The sequence below is a fragment of the Cricetulus griseus genome, chromosome 3 (assembly GCF_003668045.3).
Source record: "Cricetulus griseus strain 17A/GY chromosome 3, alternate assembly CriGri-PICRH-1.0, whole genome shotgun sequence".
NCBI lineage: Eukaryota > Metazoa > Chordata > Mammalia > Rodentia > Cricetidae > Cricetulus > Cricetulus griseus.
The window spans coordinates 148,761,924-148,789,188 of record NC_048596.1 but is presented as its reverse complement, the minus strand read 5'-3'; the positions used below and the strand labels follow the sequence as shown (position 1 = coordinate 148,789,188).

The following is a 27,265-nucleotide window of genomic DNA, read 5'->3' as shown; positions in this document are numbered from 1 at the left end:
AATCAGGCCAGGGATTTCAAATCTGAGTTTTTGCCATCTTGTAATGGTAATGCTAAAGCAAATGGCAGAAATGATGTGAAATAGTAAAGTAATCTCTTACAAAACAGACTCGAATTCTGGAACTAGCTATGAGGCCAAGGATCTAGAATGCACCTCTGGACTATTTTCAGTGTTTTTCTGCACATGTCTCTTCCTACAGATGTTTGTAAAACGTCACATATACATAAGGAAGAAAAGACTGAGGGTGACATGAAGGAGGTAGGAGATGGTGATGAGACCTTTGTTACCTAGGAGACCAGAGAGCAACAAATTTCACCACCCAAGGCACCACAACTTACTGAGCAAATTCTCTACTAACTAAGGAAAATCCTGAGTCTGTGTGGGCAATACCTCCATCTTGCAGGACCCTCAGGAAAAAAAACAAACAAACAAAAAACCCAAAAAACAGATCTTATTAGTGGCAAATTAGCACAAGAAACATTTTCTCTTATTTTTTGGTTGTAAGACTAGCTTTTAATGGCCAAGGCATCTCTCCAGCTCAAGAAACATTTTCTCAAGTGGCCTGCCCTTTCTTCATGCCTTCCTTACTACAAAAATAGACTTGTTTGTTTGTTTGTAAATCAAAGGCTTTTTTTTTTTCTTGTTTTACATTGTGTCAGCGGCAGATGCAAAAACAGAGGAGAAAAGGCCAGACCAGGGGCAGTGGAAACAAGTTGTTAAGTTAAGGGTGTATAATGACAGCCTGGCTTCTTATGTTACCAGGAGGTAACTCTGTCTGCCAGGTGTTATGCTCTTGGCCCAGAACCCAGCCAGTTTGGGGCTGAAATGAGATTTCAAGAGGGGCCTGATTATTCAGAATTACACTATCTTTTATCCCCAGACTGAGGAAGTTGATGAAGAGAAGGGAGACAGTAAGAGTCATTTCTTAGAACTACATTCAACTCCCTGTGAGAGCAAGCTCAACACAAGTGAAGGCAAAGAGGTGCACTCGGGCCGAAATCATCGCCTATCATGGCTGGATCACTGCATCAGGACATAGGGAATAAAGTGATCGGAATGGACACCACTTTGTTTCCTCTGCGAGATCTTGATTAAGGAAGGGGGGCTGTATTGTCCACATAAAAGGTCGTCTATTTCCCTGCAGTTCCCCTAAGAATCAGACAAGAAAATGTGAACAAACAAAGGTGGCTTCAGTCCTGGCTCTTTCTGAAGTCCTCGGCTGAAATATGATCATCTTGGCCTGGGCTTCCCTTTCTTTCTCAGTCTTCTCTATTTCTGTTTCCTTTGCTTCCTTCCTTTACTCTTCCATACCCTCATCTTTCTTTCCTTTTGGGAGTAGCATACGATAACTTTGTACAAAACAACCCAGTGCTAATTACACACGGGAATTTAGAGAATCATCTTTTTTTAAAAAATTCCTTTTCTTGGTACATTTATTGAGTTACATTAAGTTCAGTTCCAAATGGCTACACGCACCCAGTGTATGGTAAAGTGTTTGTAATGGTAACTATTTCCTTTTTACCTTAGATAAAAGGGGGCTGATTTAAACCATTGATGAGATTCAAATTACTTTTCCTTCTGTCCCACTCTCTCTGAGATAAAATACTTCAGTGAAAAACCATCACTTCACATAATGCAAAAAATTCAATGTAGTTTTCAAGACTGTAAAATGGATAAAACTGTAAAAAACAGGTTTATGTTCTAGTATATTGGAGAAATTCCGGGTAAACTAGATCTTTTAAGGGAGCTCAGCAGAGCCAGTGTGATGTTGGCAGGCTCTCTGAATGCCAGGCAGAGACAGCAATACTCTGCCTTTCTTATACTAACCTTATCATTCCCCACAGGGCACTGGAGTGGTAGTATTTCTTTGAGCATTCCTTGAAAAATGCTAGTTTTAAGATTCACGGGAAACAAGAGTTCTCACTGGTAAGAAGCAGATGTGTGCACTTAGCACACTAAATGTGTATACTAATGTATATCCCCCATTAAACCAATAGTTGTATCCTCAAGGTTCACCTGAAGTGCCCACATAGCTTTCAGCTGGAAGAACAGACATCAGAACCACAGCTTGAGATTCCTGCTGTCTTAGGTCTCTATTCCACTGGTCTTTTGTTATGAGTAAGAATATTGATGAAACGGTCTCTAATCCCTCTCAGAGTTATTCTGTACCCTGGGGGTTCTCTTCACATTTCTCCCTTTCCCAAAGATGAAGAATGGCTAGCCATGAGACAAGGTGGTAAGGAAATGGGAGCATTCTTGTTCCTTCCCCATGGTTCTGATACATGATCTCAAACGGCAGCACCTATTCCATCTACAACACAGGAGCACAAATGGCACGTGTTTCAGAAGACACGATCAAATATAGAGAGGAACTTCACACTGAGCATCTACACCAGGGAGCTGGGTAGATGTAGACTACTAAGGCACCATACCTGACTGTGAAAATTAGACTATATCTTGAGAGGAATGGAAACTTAGGTCTCATTAACAACTGCTTCAATGCATACTTACAAATACTTTAGACAACAATAAGTAAGCTGAAACATTGGTGAGAAATGCCAAGAAAAACTTTCATGTGTGGGCTGAGGAAATGGCTCTGTGGGTAAAATACTTGCCATGCAGATATGAAAACCTGAATTTGGATCCTTAACAGTCATGTCAAAAAATGCCAGCACATGTCTGTAACTGGATGGGAATGGAGACAGGAAGATCCTTATAGCTCTCTGGCCAGCTAGATGGCCTAAAACAGTGAGCTCCAGGTTTAGTGAGAGGCCCTGTATAATAATTTTAAAAAGGTAAAGAGCTAAAAAGAAGAATTCCACTGTAGGCCTCTAACCTCTGCTTACATGAACACTCATGTATATACAGGCATCCCCCAAAGTTACACATACACACAACCTTTTATGGAAGGTAGCAAAAACTAAAGATTAAAATATGCATTTAAAAGAAAAGTATCAAGAAATATGTTGAAGAACTAACAACTTCTACCTCAATGTGAAAGAGGTGCTTCAAAGGGCAAAAGAGTTGGGAAACACACTGGGCCATACCAAGGAGACTGACACATGAATTGTCAGTTGGGCAGGGCTTCCTGCAATAATTCTAACAGTCAAACTTGCACTCTGTCATAGCATGGTGGTTGCAGGGATACTGGAATAGAGGAATTTCAAGAATCTAGTGATGCAAGAAAGCTGCAATAATAGTAGTCATGAACCCCATAATGAGAATTGAGAGGTCCCCGTGGCTGAATAATTAGTAAGGAAAGATAACACTAGCCAGATACTTTTCAGGCCTGACACCATGGTATAGGGAGAAAAGAATGTAAGTAGATGTCATGGCTGAGAGGGGAAGGAGTATAAGAATGGGTATGGCAGCCCAAAGATATATTTGTAAGAAGACAGAATTCATGCTAAGTCTAAAGAAAAAGCATAATACACTATGGGAAAATGACTCTGAACATAAACAGCATGCCTTTTATTATTATACAATATCATCCAATTACTGCACAAACTTTGAAAATGAAGCTTTATGACAAGCAAGGCATGTGACTGATCCTAAAAGGATCCCAAAACACCTTTCCATGGTATGAAAGCTCCCTTACTATTTGTACATTCTGAGTGGAATGAGTGGCTATCAAAAAAGAAATCAGATTAAAATGTACTGTATGAGATAACCTTGGTGGGCCAAGTTTAAGTTTGCTGCCTTTATGGGGACTCACAACGGCTCAGGCAGTTGTTAGGTTTCTGCTTTTTTAAAGTTGTCATGTGGAGAAAAGCAAAAGATGGTGAATGTTTTCTCCTGCATCTGAAAGCACCCACCAGCCAACCTCCCCCTCTCCCTCAGCTCAAACCCTCCAGAGGGAGGCCTGCAGTTCTGTCAGCCTGCATCCTATCAACAGCCAGCATCAAGATTGCTGGCCAGTTTTCCAAGGACTTTGCTCAAGACATACTTCAGTCTTAGGCCTCTCGCACCCTTGTGTCCTATAAGTTTGCTGGCTATTATAACCTATAAATGCAAACTTAATATAAGCAACATCAAGACAACTCATGGTTTCTTTTGTTTATTAATGCCTTCCTGAATTAAAGATACAAGCATGATAGCACAGGTAAATAATTGTCCAACACACCATTTCCATGAGCAAGGATTTTTTAAATATACCTAGAAACTGCTTCTCTATACAATGAGGATGTCACTGAAGTATGCTCTAATAATCACTAATAATAATCACTGTGCCTAGAGGACTGCAGAGTAGATAAGCCCCAGAGTTAGACAAACACCCGATGGAACCTGAGCTCCTATCCTCTTAGCATCACGAAACTTCCAATTTCCGCTCCCTCTACAAGCAACCTTCCTTTCAGATATAAGAGCTCTCAAGAAGAAATGGTCGACTCTGGCCAATACCAGGCAATCAATAAAGTACAGTCATCTTTCTGTAAGATTCTGTGTCCCCTTCCTCAACAATCCTCAAGATTCTGTGCTTCAAATTTATATCCATGAAAGGAGGACTTGGGAATGAATAACAAGGTTTAAGTGTCTTCAGAAACTCATTTCCTAGGGTTTCAGATACTGTTTAATGGAATTAAGTGGCACTTTATTTTAAATCACTGGTTCGGCTTGAGTTTCAGGATGAGCTCTAGGAGCACAGATATTCTCATTGGAGTTAAAATGAATTCAAAGCAGCTGAAATGCAGTAAGGTCAGACTGATCTGAGAAGGCAGAGGAGGTTTGTAGTTGGGAAAAAAACAAAAACAAATCTCTGTTAAGACTTATAAACTTCACTCACTGCATCGTCCAGTAGGTTCCCAGTACTCTTCTTTCCTGAAGACTTGGATGAAGGAGAAGGCGAAGGAGACGGGGCAGAAAGTGTCTCTTCTTGTTCAATTTCTTTTTCCAGCTTTATCAGACCAGGAGGCTCCACACCATACCTTCCAAAAACATGAACTGCTATCATGCACACAATACAACAATGTAATAGCTACACAATATTCTGGATTGTGAGACCACTGCCCTTTTACAATGCCATGGACTCTGACACTGAATTGGAACTAGTATTTGTGAATTAGCATCCTTAGAGCAGGAAAAAAAAAAACACATGTAACTGCTGTGAACATGCATGGAGGTACATGATGTAAACATACTCAGTTTAGCATATTACTGTCTCAGCAACATGAACATCCACAGGGAATTTATCTTGAACTTGTTTTTTTCATCATGAAATTCATTTATTTTTTGTTTGTTTGGGTTTTTAGTGATTTATTTTTATGTGCATTGGTGTTCTGTCTATGTATGTGTCTGTGTGAGAGTGTTAGATCCTTTGGAACTGGAGTTACAGACAGTTGTGAGCTGCTGTGTGGGTGCTAGGAATTGAACCTGGGTCCTCTGTAAGAGCAGCTGGTGCTCTTAACCGCAAAAATTGGTTCTTTGAGAAAATCAACAAAATAGACAAACCGTTATCCAAATTAACCAAAAGGCAGAGAGAGATCATGCAAATTAACAAAATCAGAAATGAAAATTAACAACGGATACTGAAGAAATCCAGAGAATCTTCAGGTCATACTTTGAAAACCTGTACTCCACAAAGTTGGAAAATTTAAAAGAAATGGACAATTTTCTGGACAGTTATCACTTACCAAAATTGAATCAAGAACAGATAAGCAACTTAAACAGACCTATAACCTCTAAGGAAATAGAAGCAGTTGTCAAAAGTCTCCCAACCAAAAAACGCCTGGGGCCAGATGGATTCACTGCAGAATTGTACCAGAAATTCAAAGAAGTGCTAACACCAATACTCCTCAAATTATTCCACAAAATAGAAGCAGAAGGGACATTGCCAAACTCTTTTTACGAGGCTACAATAACCTTGATACCCAAGCCACACAAAGACACAACTAAGAAAGATTAACTACAGACCAATATCCCTCATGAACATTGATGCAAAAATTCTCAATAAAATCCTAGCAAATCGAATACAAGATCATATCAGAGAAATCATCCACCATGATCAAGTAGGCTTCATCCCAGGGATGCAAGGATGGTTCAACATATGAAAATCCATCAATGTAATCAACCATATAAACAGACTGAGGAAAAAAAAATGATCATCTCACTAGATGCCGAAAAAGCCTTTGACAAAATCCAACACCCCTTCATGATAAAGGGCTTGGAGAAATCAGGGATAACAGGAACATAACTCAACATAATAAAAGCAATATACAGCAAGCCAACAGCCAACATCAAATTAATGGAGAGAAACTCAATCCAATTCCTCTAAAATTGGGGACAAGACAAGGCTGTCCACTCTCTCCATACCTCTTCAATATTGTCCTTGAAGTCCTAGCTAGAGCAATAAGACAACAAAAGGAGATCAAGTGGCAGGATACAAGATTAACTCAAAAAAATCTGTAGCCCTACTATACACTGATGACACATTGGTGGAGAAAGAAATCAGAGAAACATCACCCTTTACAATTGCCACAAACAACATAAAATACCTTGGGGTAACACTAACCAAAAATGTGAAAGACCTGTACATAAGAATTTTGAGTCTCTAAAGAAAGAAATTAAAGAAGATACCAGAAAATGGAAAGATCTCCCATGCTCTTGGATAGGTAGGATCAACATAGTAAAAATGGCAATCTTGCCAAAAGCAATCTACAGATTCAATGCAATCCCCATCAAAATCCCAACACAATTCTTCACAGACCTTGAAGGAACAATTCTCAACTTTATATGGAGAAACAAAAGACCCAGGATAGCCAAAACATCCCTATACAATAAGTGAACTTCTGGAGGCATCACCAGCCCTGACTTCAAGCTCTATTACAGAGCTATAGTCCTGAAAAGAGCTTGGTGTTGGCACAAAAATAGACTGGTAGACCAATGGAATAGAATTGAAAACCCTGATATTACTCCCACACACCTATGAACACCTGATTTTTGACAAACAATCCAAATTTATATGATGGAACAAAGAGAACATCTTCAACAAATGGTGCTGGCATAACTGGTTGCAGACATGTAGAAGACTGCAGTTAGACCCAACCCTATTGCCTTGCACATAACTTAAGTGAAAATGGATCAAAGATCTCAACATAAATCCAGCTACACTGAACCTATTATCTTGAACTTTTTCTTTAAAAAAATTGACAATACTAGTGCTCTAATTAAAGCCTTATTTAAAATCCAAGTTTGTTAATGATAGAGATTAAAAAAGAGGGTCTATATCAAAATTAAAACATCAGAACCCCAATTAGAAAAATAAGTAACTTATTCTACAAGGAAGAATAATGAGCTTTTCATTTTTTATTCGCTGAGAGCAATGCATGTCATTGCAGGATATTACAAGCAGAATAGCACAATGAAAGCACAATCATTATTACAGGGAAAGGAAACAAGAATAATTCAGAACAACAATGTATAAAAAGTCTGTAACCTATACATGTTCAGGAGACTTGCAGAAGGAGAGGAAGGGAGGGATGGGCAAGAGAGACCCTGGTAGTATATGTCATAGTTGGATCTCCCACAATCAGGTTTTCCTTAATTAAAACTTAAAGATGTACTCGGTTTTATAGATACATATCAATTGGACTTAGTAGGGAACACCAAAGATAATTCTAGAACTTGGCAACTGTGAGACATTTAGAAAATAATCCAGGCATACACTTTTATTAATAGAAAGATGAATATCTGCAGAAGACTGAGACAGGACAGAATCTCAAATAAGGGCTGCCGTTGTCAATTTGTCTAAACTTTTTGATCAGGTGATTGTTTATTATAAAGGAGAGAAAACACCACTTGGTGACTAAAGGATTGTTGTGAACCAAGTGTGGCAGTACACACCTGTGATCCCAGAACTTGGGAGACAAACACAAGAAGATATTAAGTTTATGACCAGTCTAGACTAGTTGGAGGGACCCTGTTTCCAGATAAAACAAGAGAAACAAAATAGTAGGTTATAAATAAGATAAAATACAAATAGTCTATGAGCAGAGAATAAATGGTGACACTGTGCTCACTACTTTTGGTTGAGCACTGTGTCAATTAAGTAGCCATTGGAAAGCCTGTGTGCATCCTCCTGTGGTTTCCTCCTTTAACAGATGCCTTTGCACACAACTGAAGTGCAAATTTCTAAGGAGGGAGTTTTCCTCCTGGTGATGTTTTGTTCACAGAGGGGTGCCAGTTGGTTCAGTCCCTGACCTCTTTGCTCATTACCTGAGATGAAAGGACACGGTTTATGTTGATCAGGCTTGACTTGGTTTACACCTCCAGAAAGGATCCAAACCCCAAACAGCTTGATCCTTGCTGATGGCCTGATTCTAGAGTTCAGTCATAGATACTCGGCAGGCCTGATAACTTGGGCCTTTTAGTCATAAAGAAACACTTGATAATTTATCTGCCTCTTTTCCCCCCTCAGAATATGAATAGTGAAAAGGGCTCTGCAAATCCAATGCCTTTTGAGAGCTGCAAAGCTTATGTAAGAATTCATTACAAACAGCTTACATTGTCACAAAAGCCTCTAATGTATTATTTTTGTTCTATAATGAGAAAAGTTGCTATAAAGATCTAGTCACATTTCCTATTTTTAACCTTTTGTACTTATAAACTAATCAGTGGGTTTTTACAAGACACTCGATGCACTCCAGACTCTATCATGGCTGATTCATAACAACCCCAGCTCTTCTACGAACAGGGAAGTGGGACTTTGGAAGAGCACACTCTTAAGTGCTGTAGACATCTGTGGATTCTTAGCTCCAGCAGGGCATAAAACTTGCCTGTGTTGACTGTTCTCAAACCTGGATGTGAATATGGAGGAGTCTAAGACACTGTGATCACAGCCAACTCTATGTCAATTGTAAGAGGAAACATCACATTTGAATATATCAAATAGATCGAAAATATATTGTTTTTAACTGCAGTAGCTGATGTCTGCCTCTCAAGAATAAGTTGCTACACTGTCTTAAAAAACAAAAACAAAAACAAAAAATAGTAGCTAAAAAGAAAAAAAAAAACAGTAGCAAATATGCTATTAGAGTAGCAACACATTCAACTCCTGTCCAAAACAAAGCAAACAGGCTAGCTTTGAATAAAACTGGTAACAGACTCACACATGGAAAATATTTCCTTGGAGATACTTCTTTACCTTGGAAAGCTGAAAACTAGCTGTGCCACTGACACAGAAAGTCAGCACTGGGCCTAGAATCTCTGCTTACAATGGCTTTTGAATTCTTTAAGCTGCTCAGGGTAGACTCAGCCAGTACTGGAATGCACACTAGAATATGATTCATTGGTTTCCTGTCAGTCTGGAGGTGTCAGCAGGCTGTAAATCATGACCCACCTCCAAGGATGGAGACTTGCACCTGCAAGCCAATTCAGTCATCCAATGCATTTTCTGCTCTTCAAAAGGCTACCTTGGTTTAGTATCAGTGATAACATCTATACCTCTTCACATGGCCATTCTTTCTATAAGGTTTTCACAAATTAATGTTTCTTTTTCTTTCCAAGAACAAGGTTTTAGAACTTTGAGGACAAGGGGGTTTTCTCTCAACTCCAATAGGGGTCCAACTGGAGTCACCAAGGAAGCTGAATTCAGTAAAGCCAAGTCCTGATTCCTGCAGAGCCCAGAAATATAGTATAAATATTCAGAGGCTGGACACTTACTCTCATCTCATTAAAAAGTAACAAGTTAGGGAGTCTTGGGATGGGGGACTGTGTGGGGAGAATATAGGAATTGGTCTTTCACTTTTCTGGCACAGGATGTGGTGTTTGGGATTAAACTAACTGAAATCATTATACCACTAAACTCATTCCTGATCTAGAAAATATATTCAAACTATTTAGTAGACTGCACTTTCCAACAAAAGACATCTGTGTTCCATTGTAGTAGGGTCAGGGAACAAATTTTATAGACTAATGAAAGTCCCTCTTTCTAAGTTATGTAACAGATGGTTTATAGAATCTTGCCAGATAATTTTGCCCCATTTTCCCTATTTTAAGGCAATGTAAGCTTAGATTTATATGTGGAAAATGCTCCAGCCATGGGAAAGGACACATAAACTCCTTGCAGTCCTTGCAGGTCCTCCAAGTGAATCAATTAGTGATTTTAACACATGACCACTTTTCTTTTAAGTAACATTTCATTAGACCATGACTGCAATAGAAGATTAAAGAAAATGTTCTCAAAATATTTCCTTTGAATAGTGTAAACTTGTCCTGGATCAAGGAATAGCAAAACCTGAAGATATGAGATAATGCCGTATGCTGCTGACAACAAACCTTGCCACAGAACTACCATCTCAGAAGCCATCATTCTTATCATGAATAAAACTGGAATCCTGTAATCTGAAAAGATGTTGAAATTGTAGTCATTTATTTATTTATTTTGTAGAAATTAATACTAAAATAATGGTCAAAGGAATCTTTTGAGTTTATTGAGTTGCTTTGGCCAATGTCATATTCTTGCTTTCAGAAATGTATTATTATTATTATTATTTGGAATACTAGCAGAGAAATTTTGCCTTGGCAACAATGACAGCTCTGTTTAGTTAAAAAACCAAAGAAATTTTGCCATGAGAATGAAAGTATGGTCAGCATCACAGAGCCCAGATTGGTTCCAGTTCTTGAAGAAGTTCTGCTGAATGTCTCCAGACAGAAAAATAGAGCATAGGCTCAGAAATACTCTCAGAATCATTGATCAAGTGATGTTGGTGCTCTTAGGAGCATGCATGTGAAATCTGGAGGTACCATTTATTGTATAATATAAGAAGGCATCCCATTTCAAAAGTCTGAACAAAACAGAAAACTCAAGAGACTTCAAGAACTTTGGCAAGATCAAACTCATCTTTATGGGAGTAGATGAATGTGATTTCTGAGTGTGCTCTGAAAAACCACTCCTAGTTTGAGCTGAAACTGCTCAAATGTGTTAATCTGTGTGATCTCCAGCAATTGGCATAGGGGAGGAAAGAGTGACTTTAAGTGTCTAAATCTAGACCTAAACCGGAAGCAGAGTTTATATGTGAAATGAGACTAGTGTGTGTGTGTGTGTGTGTGTGTGTGTGTGTGTGTGTGTGTGTGTGTGTGTGTGTATGTGTGTTGGGGGGGTATCTTTCCTTCATTTCCAGTAAAACCAAATACATAGCTCAGATGTGTTCAGAAAGAAACAAATAGACATTTTTACCTGAATAACACTTTATCTGACTGACCTCCATTGAATGGTTTAACTAAAATAACTGCAAGAGGAATGCACTACCCCATTTTCTTTTGAATTGAAACATGTGCAGTGCTTCCCAAGACCCACCCAGCTGAAGGAGACAGAAATACAATCTACAATGCTGCAATGCTGAGGTGATCTTAATGTCGACTCTGCCATGAGATACTGACTTCCATGGTGTACTTTCTGAAATAAATTCAGCCTTTTTCTTAAATCACATGGTCATAAAATGTGGGTATGTACAGAATGATACAGAATAACCATTGCCTAAAATATCTATACTGAGATTTAGGTGTAGCTCAGCACTTATTATTTGCTCAACATGCCAAAACCCTGGGAAGGGTCCCCAGTACCATGTTCTCCTCAAGTGGGATGTGCATGCCTAGGATCCTAGCACTGGGAAACTGGAGGTGGGACACCAAGGTCATTCTCCATTATACAAAGAGTGTGAAGCTAGCCTGGCCTACAGGGGACCCTACAGGGTTAAATGACTGACTAATTAATTGTAGTGAGGGGGAAACTCTTCATAAGACATTTTACATTGAAATCAAAGCTCTTCATGTGACATTTTACAATGTAATTGAGAAAAAATATTTTCTTTGTTAACCAAGGTCTGCACTAGTTTTACATGCCTATGTCAAAGGTAATTGATGTCAGATCTAAAAGCTGGTAGCCAAGCTTCACCTGTGGTGTCATAGCCATAACTGGAAATGTGCTTTCTGAATTAAAGTAGTCATGTAATGAAAAATAGTTATGAAATAAAACTTTAAAAGCAGGAAAATAACTATCGGCTAGATGAGAGACGTAACAACCCAGCTACTGTGTGAAGGCAGTCTTCTTGTGGTTACTATCAATTATCAAAACTTGATCATCTAATGACTCCATTTGTACTGTTAAACACAAGGTAGAATCTGGCACTTTACTCATATTTTATCCATATGATTATATCACACAGTATTTTCTTAATAGAACTTCTAGACTCTCTAGGTTCCTTCTAGTTGAGTATTTCTGAGGTAGCTGTGGATTGATTATGCTTTTTCTTAGTGTCAGTTGCTTCTAGGGGTGAATGCTGTCTCTATTCCTCTCCTACAGCTTGAGCAGAAAGTCCAAAGCTAGTGTGGAAGGTTTGTCTCTGCACCTTTGTCCTACTTCCACTTCCACCCAATTCAAGGATTCAGCAGCACTGTGCCTGGAAGGTAGATCCCTGAGTGTCACCAAAAGCCTTTAAAGAGTTATCTGGAAGTGATGTGGGGCTAAGGAAGTCTTTAAATATCTCATTGTTTTTATTCCTTGTTGGGTAACACAGAGTAATATTAATTTTAATTAAAAACATTGAAGCAATCTTTTTTACTGTAATTATTGAAATAAAATAAAAATCTTATTTATATATTTCATAATTCAATAAAAATGTATTGGCTATGTGATTTAAAGATCTCAGGATTACTTCTAAGTATAAAAAAAGGTATGCTCATGGGCAGTGTTTGTTACTGGGCTACAGTTTTACAATGTAAAAAGTTGGTGTATTCTTTATCCTACTTTTCTACATAAATTATCTGTCTAGCCTCACCAATTACTATTGCTCATCCCATTTTACTGGGTCATGTGATTTTAACACCTACATGAACATAGTGCTCATACAGACAAGCAGGCATACAATACAGATATAAGTAAAAATAAGTGCATAAACTTTAAAGGCATAGAGGATTACACTCCAAGTTATGAATGGAAATACATTTAGTCAAATGGTATCAGTGATGGCCTAGGCAAAGACTCCCCTGACCACATGACTATAGTATTGGGAATGCTAGAGGAATACTTTTAATTTTAACCCAGATTTGCATCAGAAAACCATCTAATTAATACAACATTTATTTAAACTCAGGATCTCTCCAATTTTTTTTTATCTTGTTTTCTCTTTCTCTGGATTTCATAGAACTATCAAAAGTCTTGTCTAGTGCTTTGCAAGGTTATAAACAGAAAAGCATGAAACCAGAGCAAGTTGGTATGGCTAACAAGGTTTTTTCCCCAACTTACTTAGCTGTGATAGCTTCAATTACTTGTTTTTGTTCTCTCCTACATGAAAAATTTTGGAACACATGTTTCTATAAGCATAAAGGGGGCTACAGAAATGGTTCAATGTTAAGGGCATGCACTGCTTTTACAGAGGACCCATGTTTGGTTCTTAGCACCCTCATGGGGTGGCACACAGCTGCCTATAACTTCAACTCCAGGGAATCTGACAACCTCTTCTGGTCTCTGCAGGCACTTGCACAGTCACAGACTTCCATACTGACATACATGCATATATTTACTTTAACATAAAATAAATCTTATAAAAATAAACCCCCTATGTCTTTCTTTGCTAACAAAAGAAAATGATATAAGAATTGCCCACATTTATTGACAAGTAAAGCTCTGAGGAATGAAAATTGATAAGAGAATCAAGAAAAGACTCAAATAGAAGACTAAAATTATTAAACAGAAAACAAGGGATGAATGGGGAGGAAATTCGAGACAACAGGTTTCTTATTGAGTAAACTATTCCATGCAGTGTCGAGCAGGAACCTGTAGAGGTAATTAAGTGGCTAAAAGCACTTCCTACTTTTGCAGAAGGCCCACACTAGGTAGATTACAACTGCCTGTAATTCCAGTTCCAGTTCCACGGAGCCCAGTGCTCTCTTCTGAACTCTTCGAGCATATAGACACACATGGTGCACGTACAGACAAGCAGGCAACCAATACAATCATAAGAAAAAAAACGCATAAACTTTAAAGGTTACAGTCCATGTTCCATCAAGATATGAAAGGAAGTGCACTTAGTTAAATGGTATCTGTTACGGGATTTCCCTCCTGGTTCTGTAACTGCCTTGCCCTAAATGAACACACAGATGTTATATTAATTATGAACCTGTTGGCCGGTAACTAGGGCTTCTTATTTGCTAGCTCTATTAATCTAAGTATTTCCACATGGTCTTATCTTACCAGAGAAGGGTCTGGACCTTTTACTCCTTTGAGGTCTCACATGACGTCTGCCTCTGCTTACACTTCCCAGAATTCTCCTCATCTGGTAGCCCTGCCTATCCTTCCTGCCTTGCCACTAGCCAAACAGTTCTTTATTCATCAACCTATAACATACATAGAAGGACCTTCCCCACCAGGTATGATTGACAGCTTAGGCAAAGACTGTTCTGGCCACATGACTGCAGTGTTGACAGTACTTGAGGTGTACTTTTAATTTTAACTATGACTCTCAAGATGATCCAAGCAAGTCCATTTCCTAAATGGTTTCTTTGCATCCAGTTTGAATTTCAACAATGAGAAGCCCACATGAATTGTTGCCTGAGCTGAGATGTGTCTGTGCCTTGATGTGATAGAGGAGGTCTTACCTACCTGGCTACGATCCGGCCAAGCTCTAGCAAACATAGACACACTTCTCGGGGCTGTTTGTGCAGAACTGGAAGACAAGACAGATGTATATCACTTTACAACAGAAAAGACTGTAAAATACATACGGATGACAAGCTTGCCAATGACTCTCCTGTGGTCCTCACACAGATGAGCTGCTTCTTATTCTGGCATTTTTAAGTCTCATTCCAAACCCTCTACTGAAGATGCTTTCTGAAACTCCACCTATACTGTGTCTCAAACCCCACTGGTCTAATGAACTCTCTCTATAAAAACATTGTCTTTAATTAGTTAATATGTAGATTCATATTGGATACGCATGTAGCAGTAAGAAAATTAAACACACCACACACAAAACTATGTAGCAAGGTTCCTGATTCTTACATCAAATTGAATTAATAAGGATAAAATTTATAAATGATTCTTTGTTCACCTCCAAATAACGGCAGATGTCAAATGGGTCCTCCAACTTGATGTTCTCTCCTAATCATAATTGATGGTTTAGAAAGAGACACACTTCCCTGACAAGATTCTTAATACATGTGAATATAAACGAGGTCCCATCAGCCAGCATTGGCCATCAAATGAGCCACTGAGAAGCCTTTCTTAAGCTGCTATTTCTGTATTATATGACAGTATTACATAGTGAAGCTGTTCTGTGAATGGATTTGGGCAGTTTAGTAATGCAGACAACACATACTTGCATTTCTGAGCCCACAAGAGGAGTGCAAGTTGCTTGTTCTATCCTCCTAACCAAGATTTGGACATTTAAAATGTTTATTCAATGTTTAACATTGAATAAGTGAGCAAATTGGGAGCATGAGGGGAGGGGAGAGGGAGCTAGGAGAATGAGAAGGGGAGAAGAGGAGGGGTGAGGAGGACATGAGGGGGCAGAAAGGTTGAGTTGGAGGAAGAATAGAGAAGAGCAAGATAAGAGATACCATAATACAGGGAGCCATTATAGGTTTAAAGAAAAATCAGGCTGTAGATCTACAAGGATGACACCAACTAACAATCTAAGCAACAGAGATGAGGCCACATTAAATGCCCTCCCCTGATAATGAGATTGATGATTGTAGGAGACCTGTATCCCTACAGATGACTGACTTATATGCCTCCCAACAGCCCTCATCCAGCAGCTGGTGGAAGTGGAAGAAGACACCCACACTAATCACTGAGCTGAACTGGAATCCAGTTGCAGAGAAGGAGGACTGATGAGCAAAGGGGTCAAGACCAGGCTGGTGAAACCCACAGAAACAGCTGACCTGAACAAGGGAAAACTCTTGGTTCCCAGACTGATAGCTGGGAAACCAGCATGGGACTGATCCAGACCCCATGAACATGGGTGTCAGTAAGGAGACCTTGGAAATCTATGGGACCTTTTGTAGTAAATCAGTACTTATCCCTAGCATAGGAATAGACTTTGGGAGCCCATTCCACATAGAGGGATACTCCCTGAGCCTATACACACACAGGGTTGAGCCTAGGCCCTATCCCAAAGGATATGACAGACTCTAAAGACCCCCTATGGAAGGCCTCATCCTCCCTGGGGAGCAGAAAGGGTATGGGATAGTTAGGTTGCTAGTTGGGGTGGGTGGGGGGAGACAGAGGGAACTGGGATTGACATGTAAAATAATCTTATTACTAATTTAAATAAAAATGGAGAGAAAAACAAGAAATAAAAGGATAAATACTGTAACAAAATTTTGCGTGGAGAAAAGCCTTCACAAAGTTATTCTAGTAAAACAATATAAATTGATAATAAAAATAGCAATCATGCTCTAATTCAAAAAGCTATAATTTTATAACAGTTCCAGTCCCACTATCTCTCTATTTACTTAACCTAAATATTTTAATTTGTTGTCTCCACTCATTATGTAATAGCAAAATATAGTCCAAAGATAACAACAGGATTTGTTTGGGGTAGATATGAATATTAAATATATTTGTATTTGGACTATTAAAATTTTTGATTTCATTTGGCTTAAATGGACATTCAAATTAAGTATTATTATTTGGTCATAAAATGTTGCTTTTAAATTTAAAACAAAACTCATCAGAAATGCTTACTAAGAACATAATTGATCATGGAAAATCTGAAACAAAAATATAGCCATTACTAATAAGCAAAGTTTAGATTTAGTTGACCAATGGAGAACTGTAACAAAACCTCACTAAGCCTTGAATAGTTTCTAATTAATTAAAGAGTCTTTAAATGCATATACAACTTACAGGTGCAAATGTGCCAGCTGTTTGTGGCTGGGATGACATGAAGTCTAATGTGTTAAATCAAGTTCAATGCAATTATTTGGGAAACGTGACATTACACCAAAAGCAATGTGTCAAACAGAACAATAATGACTATCACATAAATAGAAGCAAAATACTAAAATTAATCTATATCATCAATTTCTTCAGATTCTAACCTTTTAAATGTGGTACTAAAAATAACAAAATGAAGGTTTGACTGGGAGAAAGAAAAAAGGAAGACTTTTAGAGTCCTGCTGATTCCTTCGTCTTTAGTGAAAGCTGTGTGAAATAGGCAGCAAAAGTTCCAGGAGCTTTAGTTATGATATCATGCATGTCTGGATGAAAACCACATCAAAATACTAGTGGCCAGAGCCACTAAACTCTTTAAAAAGTAATACCTGACACAACTGTCATGAGTCTTGGCATTCTGATCACTTGGTGTGGAAACAGGAATATTAAACAGAAATGAAATTTGTTTTGAAGAAGACCAATGATGGGAGTAATATGAGAAATTTTATGTGAGCCCTCATGGGTATTATCTGTATTATATTGGGGAGCAATTCTAAAAGTTCGCACCTTCCTAAGCACAAGTAACACTGCCTATCTCATAAGATCTCTGTGGGGATTACATAAAATAACACAGTGCTGAACATAGTACTTAGCACACAGGAAACACTGGCCTGCAGGCAGCTCTCCTCTTCATTATTACATTTTTGGTAGTTATTAATGGTTTGCCTAGGAAGATTATCTTCATTTGTTTGAGCCAATCAACATTGATTCACTTTTGTTTATTCCTATGATCATTTTATTGCACCCCTGTGTGAACCAGTTATTATATTCTATGGTTAAAAAAATTCTAGAATAAAAAATACTCCTTTGGTTGGGAAATGCTAATTTAGAGAATCCTATGACAATGAGTATTATTAATTTTATGAGCTGATATACATATATTTTGGCTAGTACAAGCTTATGCCAGTTAAGTCAGTAATAATTACATTTATACAGAAGTCATGTTTAAGACCTAAACACCTTAACATTGGTTTTCTTAAGAATAAAACAGCTCAGCAGAGTCCATTTTCAGTAACTGATCATCTTAAAATATTAGGTGCATGCTGAGTGTTTTAGGAACAAATGAACTGTAAGTTTGTCTCTCAGACAGCCTAGCACGCTATGTGAATTGTGGGTCATTCCTTTGTTACCTGCACTCTCCATTTCAAACATATTTCCTCAGTTGCCTTTCAATAGAAACACCTACTGAAACTTGCAGTAGAAAGTATTTCCACCACTCTATCAAAGCAATAATCTGGGCCTTTCTTGGAGTTAGTGGTAGAAGCAGAATTTTCTCTTGCTTTCTTTCCCATAAAGGGATTCTTCTTAAAACATATAAAACAGCTCTCTTTTCTGGTAATTATTATATGAAATGGCTGTACCACCAGAGGCTTTTACAATATATTTAAAGCCTGAAGAAGGAAAAAAAAAAGTCTGACACTGAGCATCCCTAGGAAAGGCAGCCCAGACCACAACTCAGGATACATGTGAAACAGGAGTGGTGGTGCACACCTTTAATCCGAGCACTCAGGAAGCAGAAACAGGAACATCTCTGTAAATTGGAGGCCAGCCTAGTAGTCATCTACAGACCATCCAGGACTACGTAGCAGTGAGAGCCTTCCTCTCCACTCCCCCCCAAGAGAAAAAGCATGAGAGACTTTATTTTATAACCTAGATAGAATGTTATTCATCCCAGGAACAGAACCTACTTTTAAATGACACAGAATCTTCAAGAATGAAGTACAGGAGGCTATGTATGTATACTTTAGCTACCTATATTAAGCTTTAACAAATGAACAAAGAAAGAAAAGTACAATGAGTTTGATGTCCATTTGGTTTTTGTACAAGTAAAGGCTACAATTATTTAGGGCAACTTGCAGAGCAATGTTTAGTTTTTTTTTTTTTATTTAGGAAAAAAACTGGATCAAAATATTATTGGCATGTTGTTTTTAAATTAGAAATATATCATAATTATATGGCTAAATATAATCTTACAGTAGAGAACAAGTCCTAATAAATCAGAGGAGGTGGTAGAGAAAGAAATAAATCAAAAGTTAAAAAGACAGGCTCTCTACACAAGGCTGCTCAGGGTCCAATGAACAAGCTGTTGCTGTGTCTTCTACCTCTTCTTCCTTCTAAAAGAATCCCATGGTCCAGAATCAATGTTAGTGTCATTTCCTTGATAGTGAAATGGGGTCCAGAAGTCAACAGTACAGGTATCATGTGGCGGTTTTGGGAATACCCCACCCTTACTGATCACCATCTATTCTTCCTCACACTTCACAGGAGAGGAGTGACATGTCTGAAAACCAGTGTATTAGTCAACATTTTTATATCAATATAGCTTCTTTTATGGTGTCTTTATTTACTAAAAATGTGTAAGCGTGTGGTAGTTTTATGAATGAAGCATGCTCTAAATATGTGAAATACAAGTCATGGTGAGTACAATGACTTGGTGGATTTTGTAGGTATTTCTCTCTACTGTTGTTGTGGTCTATATAATCAATGGCTAAGGGCCAAGAAAGTAGAGCATCAGCCACAAATTGTTCCCTGTGTTATTATCCTGAGTATACTCACAGAGAAATCTAATTTGAATATAAGAGCTGTCAAGGGCAGCCATTTATGAGGCACAGAACAAATCTAAAAGGTTCAGTGCCTAGTACTAAAAACTAACACAATGGGTCTGCAGCTAAGAAGGGCTCTCACTGGTCACTGATGCTAGGTGTGATGGCTATCACTAATTTTTAATCCAATGCTAGGAGACAGGTCTACTGGCTACCTGTGAACAGCTGTCCAGAGTAAGGTTAGCCTCTGAGAAGATCTGTGAGAGATTGTCTTGATTGAGTTGATCAACACAGGAGGACTAATCTTAACTGGGGGAAGGACCATTCTCTGCGCAAGAATCCTAGGCTTTATAAATGGGGAAGGAAAGCTAGCATAAGCATGTGTGTATCAGTTCATGGCGCTCTGGTCTTTATTTTATGTACACTGGTGTTTTGCCTGCATGCGTATCTGTGTGAAGATATCAGAACTCCTGGAGCTAGAGTTACAGTGGTGAGCTGCAGTAGGTGCTGGGAACTAAAGTGCGGGTCCTCTGGAAGTGCAACCAGTGCTCTTAACCTCTGAGTCATCTCTCCAGCCACCTTGACTGGATGTGAAGTACCCAGTTCTCTCATGTTCCTGCCTCTGTGACTTCTCTGCCATACACACTGTAACCTGGAATTCTGAGCCAAATAAACCTGTCTCCCTTAGTTTGCTTTGGCCAGGATGTTCTAGTATAGCAACAGAAAACAGACATCACACGGCTGGTTTCTTAAAATAGAATGAGGCATCCATACAAATAATATAAAAATAGTGTTCACACATATTCTCATGGATGAGGGAAGCACTGTAGGATGGAATGCATGTACTAAACTTGGATGAAGAAATGTGCTGGAACACAGGATTCCTTTCTCCAGCACATAGCACTCAGAATGGTGATCAGGGCAAGAGATTCTAAGTTGGTTTTATTTACATTTATTTTCCTTTTACTTAAAAATAATCTTATATAGCTTTACAAGTTTATTCACATTATTCATTTCCATAAGGGGGTATAGTATTTGGAGGTGAATAAAGCAGAATTTGAATCTTGGATCAGGCACTTAGTCATTATAATATGGGATGACAAATGATTTCATTCTCTCTGTCACAGGCTTCTGTTTGTGCAGTGACATCAACTGGCAGAGTACCGAGAGCAGCACCTGCGCTGTGCTTAGCTACCCTTGATAAGCACTGAGATACAACCATCAAACCTGGGCAAATGAAGACCCCACCCTGGAAAAGTTATGGTCGCCCATTGTCCTTTCAATAAACTTGGATTCTCTTAAGCTCTTGAAAATTGATATACAGGAAGCAACTCAACTGTCCCCAGAAACTCAACATTACTGTCCTGGACATTTTCCTAGGTATTGTGTAGTCAGCTAATTCTGAAAGGGGATGCCTGAGTTCCAATAAAAGCTAACTTAGGGATGGTGGTACATGTCTGTAGTCCCAGCACCTAGAGGTGGAGGCAGGAGAGTTCGGTATTCAAATTATTCTCAGTTACAGAATGACTTCCCCCAGGTTGGCTTGGACTACTTGAGACCATTCTCAAGAAAGAGGCAAAAAAAAGCAAAAACAAACAAAACATAATGAAATAAACATGGATTAAAATGCTAAAACAGTATTTTTTCAAATAAAAGAAATTTCTAAAAGAAATCTAAAACAAAATGAACCTGGAAAAAATAAAATTAAAATAAACAACCTGGAGCTAAATCAGTCCCAATGAATTGTTTTCCTGCACTAATACTAATAACTAGCAAACAAGAATATTGGTGTGATTTAGCCCATACACATATTCTTACAGTTTTCAATTCAGACAAAAACAAGAACACGCATGGGGAGGCATATCACACAAGGGATGCAGGCATTTTTTTGATGCCACAAGTGACCACGAAGTACAGGCAGTGTAGGGTGGGGACAGTTAGTCTTAGACTCCTCAGGATCCATTTCACTTTAGGGAGGCCATAGGTTTGCTATGGTAACAATATGGAGCCACAGATCACAGGTTTTGTACAAAACCCTGCTAGTCACAGTGGTGCATCGAAAGAACAGAAACCACACAAGCACAGACACAGAGAACCAGAATTAAAGAGTTACAGTCACATGAACCACGCAATGCATGCTACACAGCAGACAGCAAGCCGGGTTCTTGGTGGGCAGATTATTTCTCAGAGAAACAGATGAACAGTCATTGCGCTCCAGGTCCTACAATCAGTCAACAACATGTTGCTATTGACACAGTACAGCAAGCGAAATGTGTGCTTTTAGAGTTCCCCAAGCCGTTCTTCATGGCCCAGGTAACAGAAATATGTACAAACAGAGACAATCAAATGTGTCTGCAAAAATAAAATTGACATATGCTAAACCAGTGTGCTACTGTAGTTGCAGGCACTCCTTATAAATAAGAGTATCACTATTAAAGAAAATGAATTATACTTTAAAAGCCTTAGAATAATCGCATAAATGCATCTATTTTATGACATAATTTAAAACATTTTAAAATGGGAATAAATCAATTATTTCAGACATTAATTTAAATGACAAGTGAGTCACATTAAAAATAACCAGTGTCATTTTAAAGGTTGTCAAAATATCTAAATTGCCCTTTGAAAATTCATTGATTACTGATGGGAGGATTATTGACAAATACAGTCTAATAATCATTCTATAGCTCTTTGAAATCCAAATATTTTCATTCCTTTTGTGTTATTACATATGTTTTGCTACTCCATGATTAAAAATCCACTACAATGACAAATGGGGAATTATTCCGATACTGAGATGATAAACAATAAAGTTTTAAATTCAAGAAAGTATCCATGGCCATCTTTTTCATGTAACACACAATCATAAACACTGAGAAGGCATTCCATGGATACTGATATTAACCTCAGTAAATCAGTCAGGTCAGGGTAGGTATCTCATGGAGACAATCAGAGCTAGAGCTCCACCAAGTATGCAGAAACATAGGCTTCTGTGGCATGGTTCCACACAGTTCTCAGTCACCTGGAGTCTGCATAGCCTCAGAGTGAAAGGCTTTAATAGCATATGAATGTATGAAACATCAGTAAATGATCCTCTTTGTAAATTGCTGTAAATTCTTCATCAGATACACATTCTTAAGTCCTCCATGTTTCCAACCACAGCTGTAACTGTTTCCTGTCCAGCTTATTAGTAAGTGAATAGCACTTACAGCCCACTGACGCTCCATCTTCTCCCATGATCTAAATATGGCCTTCACTGCTATAAACAGAGACAGCAATGTCTAATGTTCACCTTGGGCCTTTTGTCCCTATTCCTTACATGGTCTAAAGGATATGATTTTGATTTGGTATCTATGGACCATGATAGTTTGCTAAAAATAACATCAAACGCCAGGGATACTTATTTTCATTTTTTAAAATGTTTTAATGCACACTAGGGTTTTCCTCTCTTTTGAATTTCCCTCAGGGAAGACAGTAGAAATTTAAAAACTTGTTAGAAGTATGCTACTGTATCCAAGGACAAACTACTATCCTAACTTTCTTCAGAAATATATACTCAGAAATCCTATGTGTAGGTTTTTCTTAACTTTCATCTATTGTTTCAGATAATATTCACTTATTAACACGGCAAAGTATTGGAAGTGTTTTACCTGCATGCCCAGTGATTTTATATCTCAGTTAACTAGTCAACTTATTCTTGTTTTTCAATAGGTTCTTCATGACCTTTGTCCCTGCTTCTCTTTGTTAATTTTTAAAGCAATATTTGAGTACAGTTATCTTAATATCTAAAACTGACATTTATAGAAGAAACTTATTACTCAGAGTTAAAGTAGGCCAAGTATGGTGGCACTTATATATATAAATGCCAGTATTTGGGAGGCTGAGACAGAGGATCAAGAGTTCAAGGTCATCCTCGACTACAAAGCAAATTCAAAGCCAGTTTGAGTTACAGAAATCTATGTTCCAAAAAGGAAACAAACCCATAACAGATGACCTACAGGTCACACCCTGTCTGCACTGTGTGCTGCATACAATGTTGTTTTCCAAGAATCAGAAATGTAACAAACATGAGCCACACCTGGAGTTGGCAGCTGCTACACTCCACATTTCCCTTACATGCCCCCACCACACACCACATACCCATGGAGATTTCTTGACATTTGCTGTTGTGGAAAGACAACAGATTGAGGCGGCTGGGAATGTTCAAAACCTTGTGACAAATAACTGTACACAACACTGCTGCACAGAGCAGCTACTGGCTGCCCCCAGATAAGGAGGCTTTCTCTGTGCAGGCTCAGACCTCTGAGCGGCAGGAACAGAAGCCTCTTCACACAGGCAGCGCCTAATCTAGTTTATCAGTCACTCAGACACATTCTCCCCTTCATCAGGGCATCTTTTCATTTTGCTTTCTGTTCAAAACACTGGGGCACAAAGGATGTTCTTCATTGTGCACCACTGAAACGAAATCTTGAGGTGGGGCAAAAAAAGGAAAAAGAAAAACCTTGCCCTAAATTCCCTTTCAAAAGTGAAGCTTGGAAGACTTCAAGCAGAACACACAGCGCTATTGTTGTGGAAAAGGCCAAGGCCAAGGCTAGCAGCCAGCGAGGCTCTGCTGCATCCTCAAGAGTGAATAATAATAATAATAAAAACACCCAGGGAGAAAGGCTCCTCTGAGAAATGAGATTTCTCTTTGTCCTTCCTCTTTATTGTCATTAATATCCATGGGCCCAGCTGTTTCCTTTCTCCAACTAATCCTAAATCAATGCTATAATATTGACCCTTTTCTACTGGGTCCCCTGGGCCTACAATACATCTCCTTATACCCACTCTCAGCCCCAGAAATTTCAAATGTATTTTTAATTGAGCAGCAAAATAGAAAGCCTGATTATCTGGCTTAGTTTGGTACTGATCTTAAAAAAATTTTTTTAAAAGGTTTGAAATCTTGGATTTAGTGAATCTACTTGGACATTGAAATAACTTTTGATTTAAAATTATATGAAAAGGTACAATAGGTAATCAAAAGCAAATGTTTAAGGAATGGGATATATGATATTTTTATATGTAAATTACCACAATTATTTTCATAATGTCACCTATCTAATTTTTCTTTACATAACTAACTATATAGTTACATACTAAGGTCATGAAGTAAATTTCTTTAGTGTGTACAATTTCAAGATAAAATGTATTATTTATGACTTAAATTGTGTTGGGTTTTTCAGAGCATAAAGATACACTACAAATATGAAATGCAGTGGCATTTCCAGAGGGGAATCTGGTACTCCTGCTGAATTCTACTGAAAGTCCTATTAGCCAAGGCAACAAAATGACTCAGACTCAGAGAAAAGCAATCAAGGCCACAGCAATATGCAGAGCTATTTGTAAACCATTCGGTTTTTCTACTAATAAGTAAAAAAATACATTTCAAATGAAAATCTTTACAATAAACAAATTTATAAGTTAATGCAGATCTATCATCTCCTAGATGGGCATTTTTTGCCACTTTGGGAGGGGGATCACCTCATAATTTAAAACCTGATGTTTTAAATTATAGGTGAGACACAGGATGCCCTCTTCATGACTGACATTTGTCTGACTATAGCTATACAGACAACATTGCTAGACAATGTTTGTTTTCAAAGCGCTCTTCTTCATTTCCTCCCTATAATTCTCCACTATATAACCCAACATACCTAAAAGTTAAAATCTCTTTGTAACATCTCTACGGGGCAAAAGGGGAGATATCATCAGCAGAAGCTCACACTTTTCACCAAAAGTAATCAAAGCCCAGGAGCCTTAATGGACACACTGGTGTATGTGCACACTTCCATGTAACTATTCTGAGTCATCCTTTTTCTTTTCAATTTAGAATACCCTGCCACGCTGAACTGATATTAGTCTCTTCTCTGCTGAGAAAATTCCCAGATATTTAATAGCTATCTTTCTCACATCTTATCCCCTCATCTTGGAGCAGATACAAATATCCTTAGCATGTGAAATGTCAAGTTCCCACTGTCAGCAAGAGTTTGCTAGGTTTAGCAGAGAAATACTATTACCCAAGGCTCAGAGACAATGGCTCTTCCAAATGTTTGAAAGGTAGTTTATGTACTTATTCTCCAAAGGATGCTTGGCTTACTTTAATGGCAATATTTGATATTATGTGATTTTGTAAATTGGTTTTTATAGAGCTAGACAAACAGGGCCAAAGCTTTTCTTTTTTCCATTAGAAGTCTTGACTTTGCTCCATTTCACTAAAAGCGTGGTTAGGTTCCAATATTCTTCACGTAAGAATTACATTGTAGGGGGACTTCTACAGCAAGCTGGGACATTTAATCCTAGAGTGCCAGCCAGTATGGAAACACTCACTAGGTTCAATATATTGTATGCTTCCTTCCAAGAAATTAAAAATCTCATTGTGTGGTCTGGAAATGAAATTGTCAAAATTCAACCAGAAGAAAAAATACCAGGAAACAGCCATCTGGGAAGGTAGTTTCACTGAGATGTCTGTCTGCTGCATTTCCTTCAAAATCACCCATGCATACCTGATTTTAACCCTGAAAATTGTTAAATATATAAACTAGTAAACTTCAGTCTCAGCAAAGAAAGAACTAAAGTTTTTACCCTTCACAGAGGTGGCAACACTTGAGTTCTCCCTTGATGGAGCACAAATACTCAGTTTGCATCAGCCCTGGCTGCAAAAATACACTGCCATTTCTGCTCCTGTATTTTATCAACCAGGTGACCAGGAGAAAGATGGCAGCCCCCTCTTTTTTTTTTTCTTTTTTTAACCTTGACTTGCTAAAGTTACAATTGCAAGGTTTCAGTTTACCCCCACTTCTTTAAAAATCATCTGAAAAATAGCAGAACACAATAACCGTAGGTGGATACACTAGGAGAAACGTCAGTTATAATATCCCATCTGCTAAAATCGTGGAAGAAATACATACCCAGGCCTTCGGATTCAAAAAGACATGTTTCGTCCACTCCCAGGTCTCGGCACCAGGATAAGAAGTTGGCTGTGTTGTCTCGGGCAAAAAAGGAGCCTGAGGGTGCGCTGGCTTTGCAGGGAATCTTCTTCAGTGGCAGAGTCTGGAAAGTAAAAAAAATCTCAGTCTGGTGGGATGCTGGGCACAGTCATATCAGAGACACTTATGCTTTCAACAAAATGCTTTGGAATCTACCTTATGCTGATAACTGTGTTTGTGAAACACAAGGAAAAAGACAGTAATGTTGCAAAAACTCAAGAGATGGTAAGTCTCCTGCTGGCACACACCCTCATCTCAGGAACACTCACTGTAAATGCACAGGAGCCCTTTCCCTAATGCAGACTGGCTTTTCTTTCCCCTCTGAGATTACTTTTGTTTTCTGTCTCATCTAAATAATCTATCAGTTTTCTTCACAAAGTAAATAAAATGTGCTTTATATATCAATATTACAGACGAGATGGATGTATCCTTTGATGCATGCAGACACAGCATCCAGTTCACAAAACACAGAAAGTGTGCATGAGCTGAACCCAAACTGCAGCCACAAGAGCTCTCTACCTCATACCTCTCCACATTGGTACCAAGAAGATATATTTAAAGTCCTTAAAGATAATGTAGTAATCCTTCCAGGCGCCTTTCTGTTAGACAAATAATGTAGCTTGACCATATAGAAATAATTCATGGTTGAATAACCTGTTTTTACTTTCAAAGATACTATTTACATTCTATGTCATGTCACTTTTGACATAAAAAGAAATGCTAAGGATACAAGTGTTTGTGAACCAAAAAGACAATCCTGCTAACATTTC

General features: G+C 38.3%; 1 protein-coding gene across 8 annotated transcripts in view; it reads right to left on the bottom strand.

Annotated features, from left to right (window-relative positions):
* The window catches only part of Gas2 (growth arrest specific 2), a 158,128-nt gene that overhangs the window by 54,268 nt on the left and 76,595 nt on the right, over positions 1-27,265 (bottom strand). For all 8 annotated transcript variants that reach the window (XM_027410518.2, XM_027410517.2, XM_027410516.2 and 5 more), the window contains 3 exons: positions 26,418-26,559; positions 14,594-14,657; positions 4,781-4,922 (listed from right to left, as the gene is read on the bottom strand). In XM_027410518.2, the coding sequence (XP_027266319.1) occupies positions 4,781-4,922; positions 14,594-14,657; positions 26,418-26,559 (348 nt within the window). The remainder of the gene's footprint in view (positions 1-4,780; positions 4,923-14,593; positions 14,658-26,417; positions 26,560-27,265) is intronic.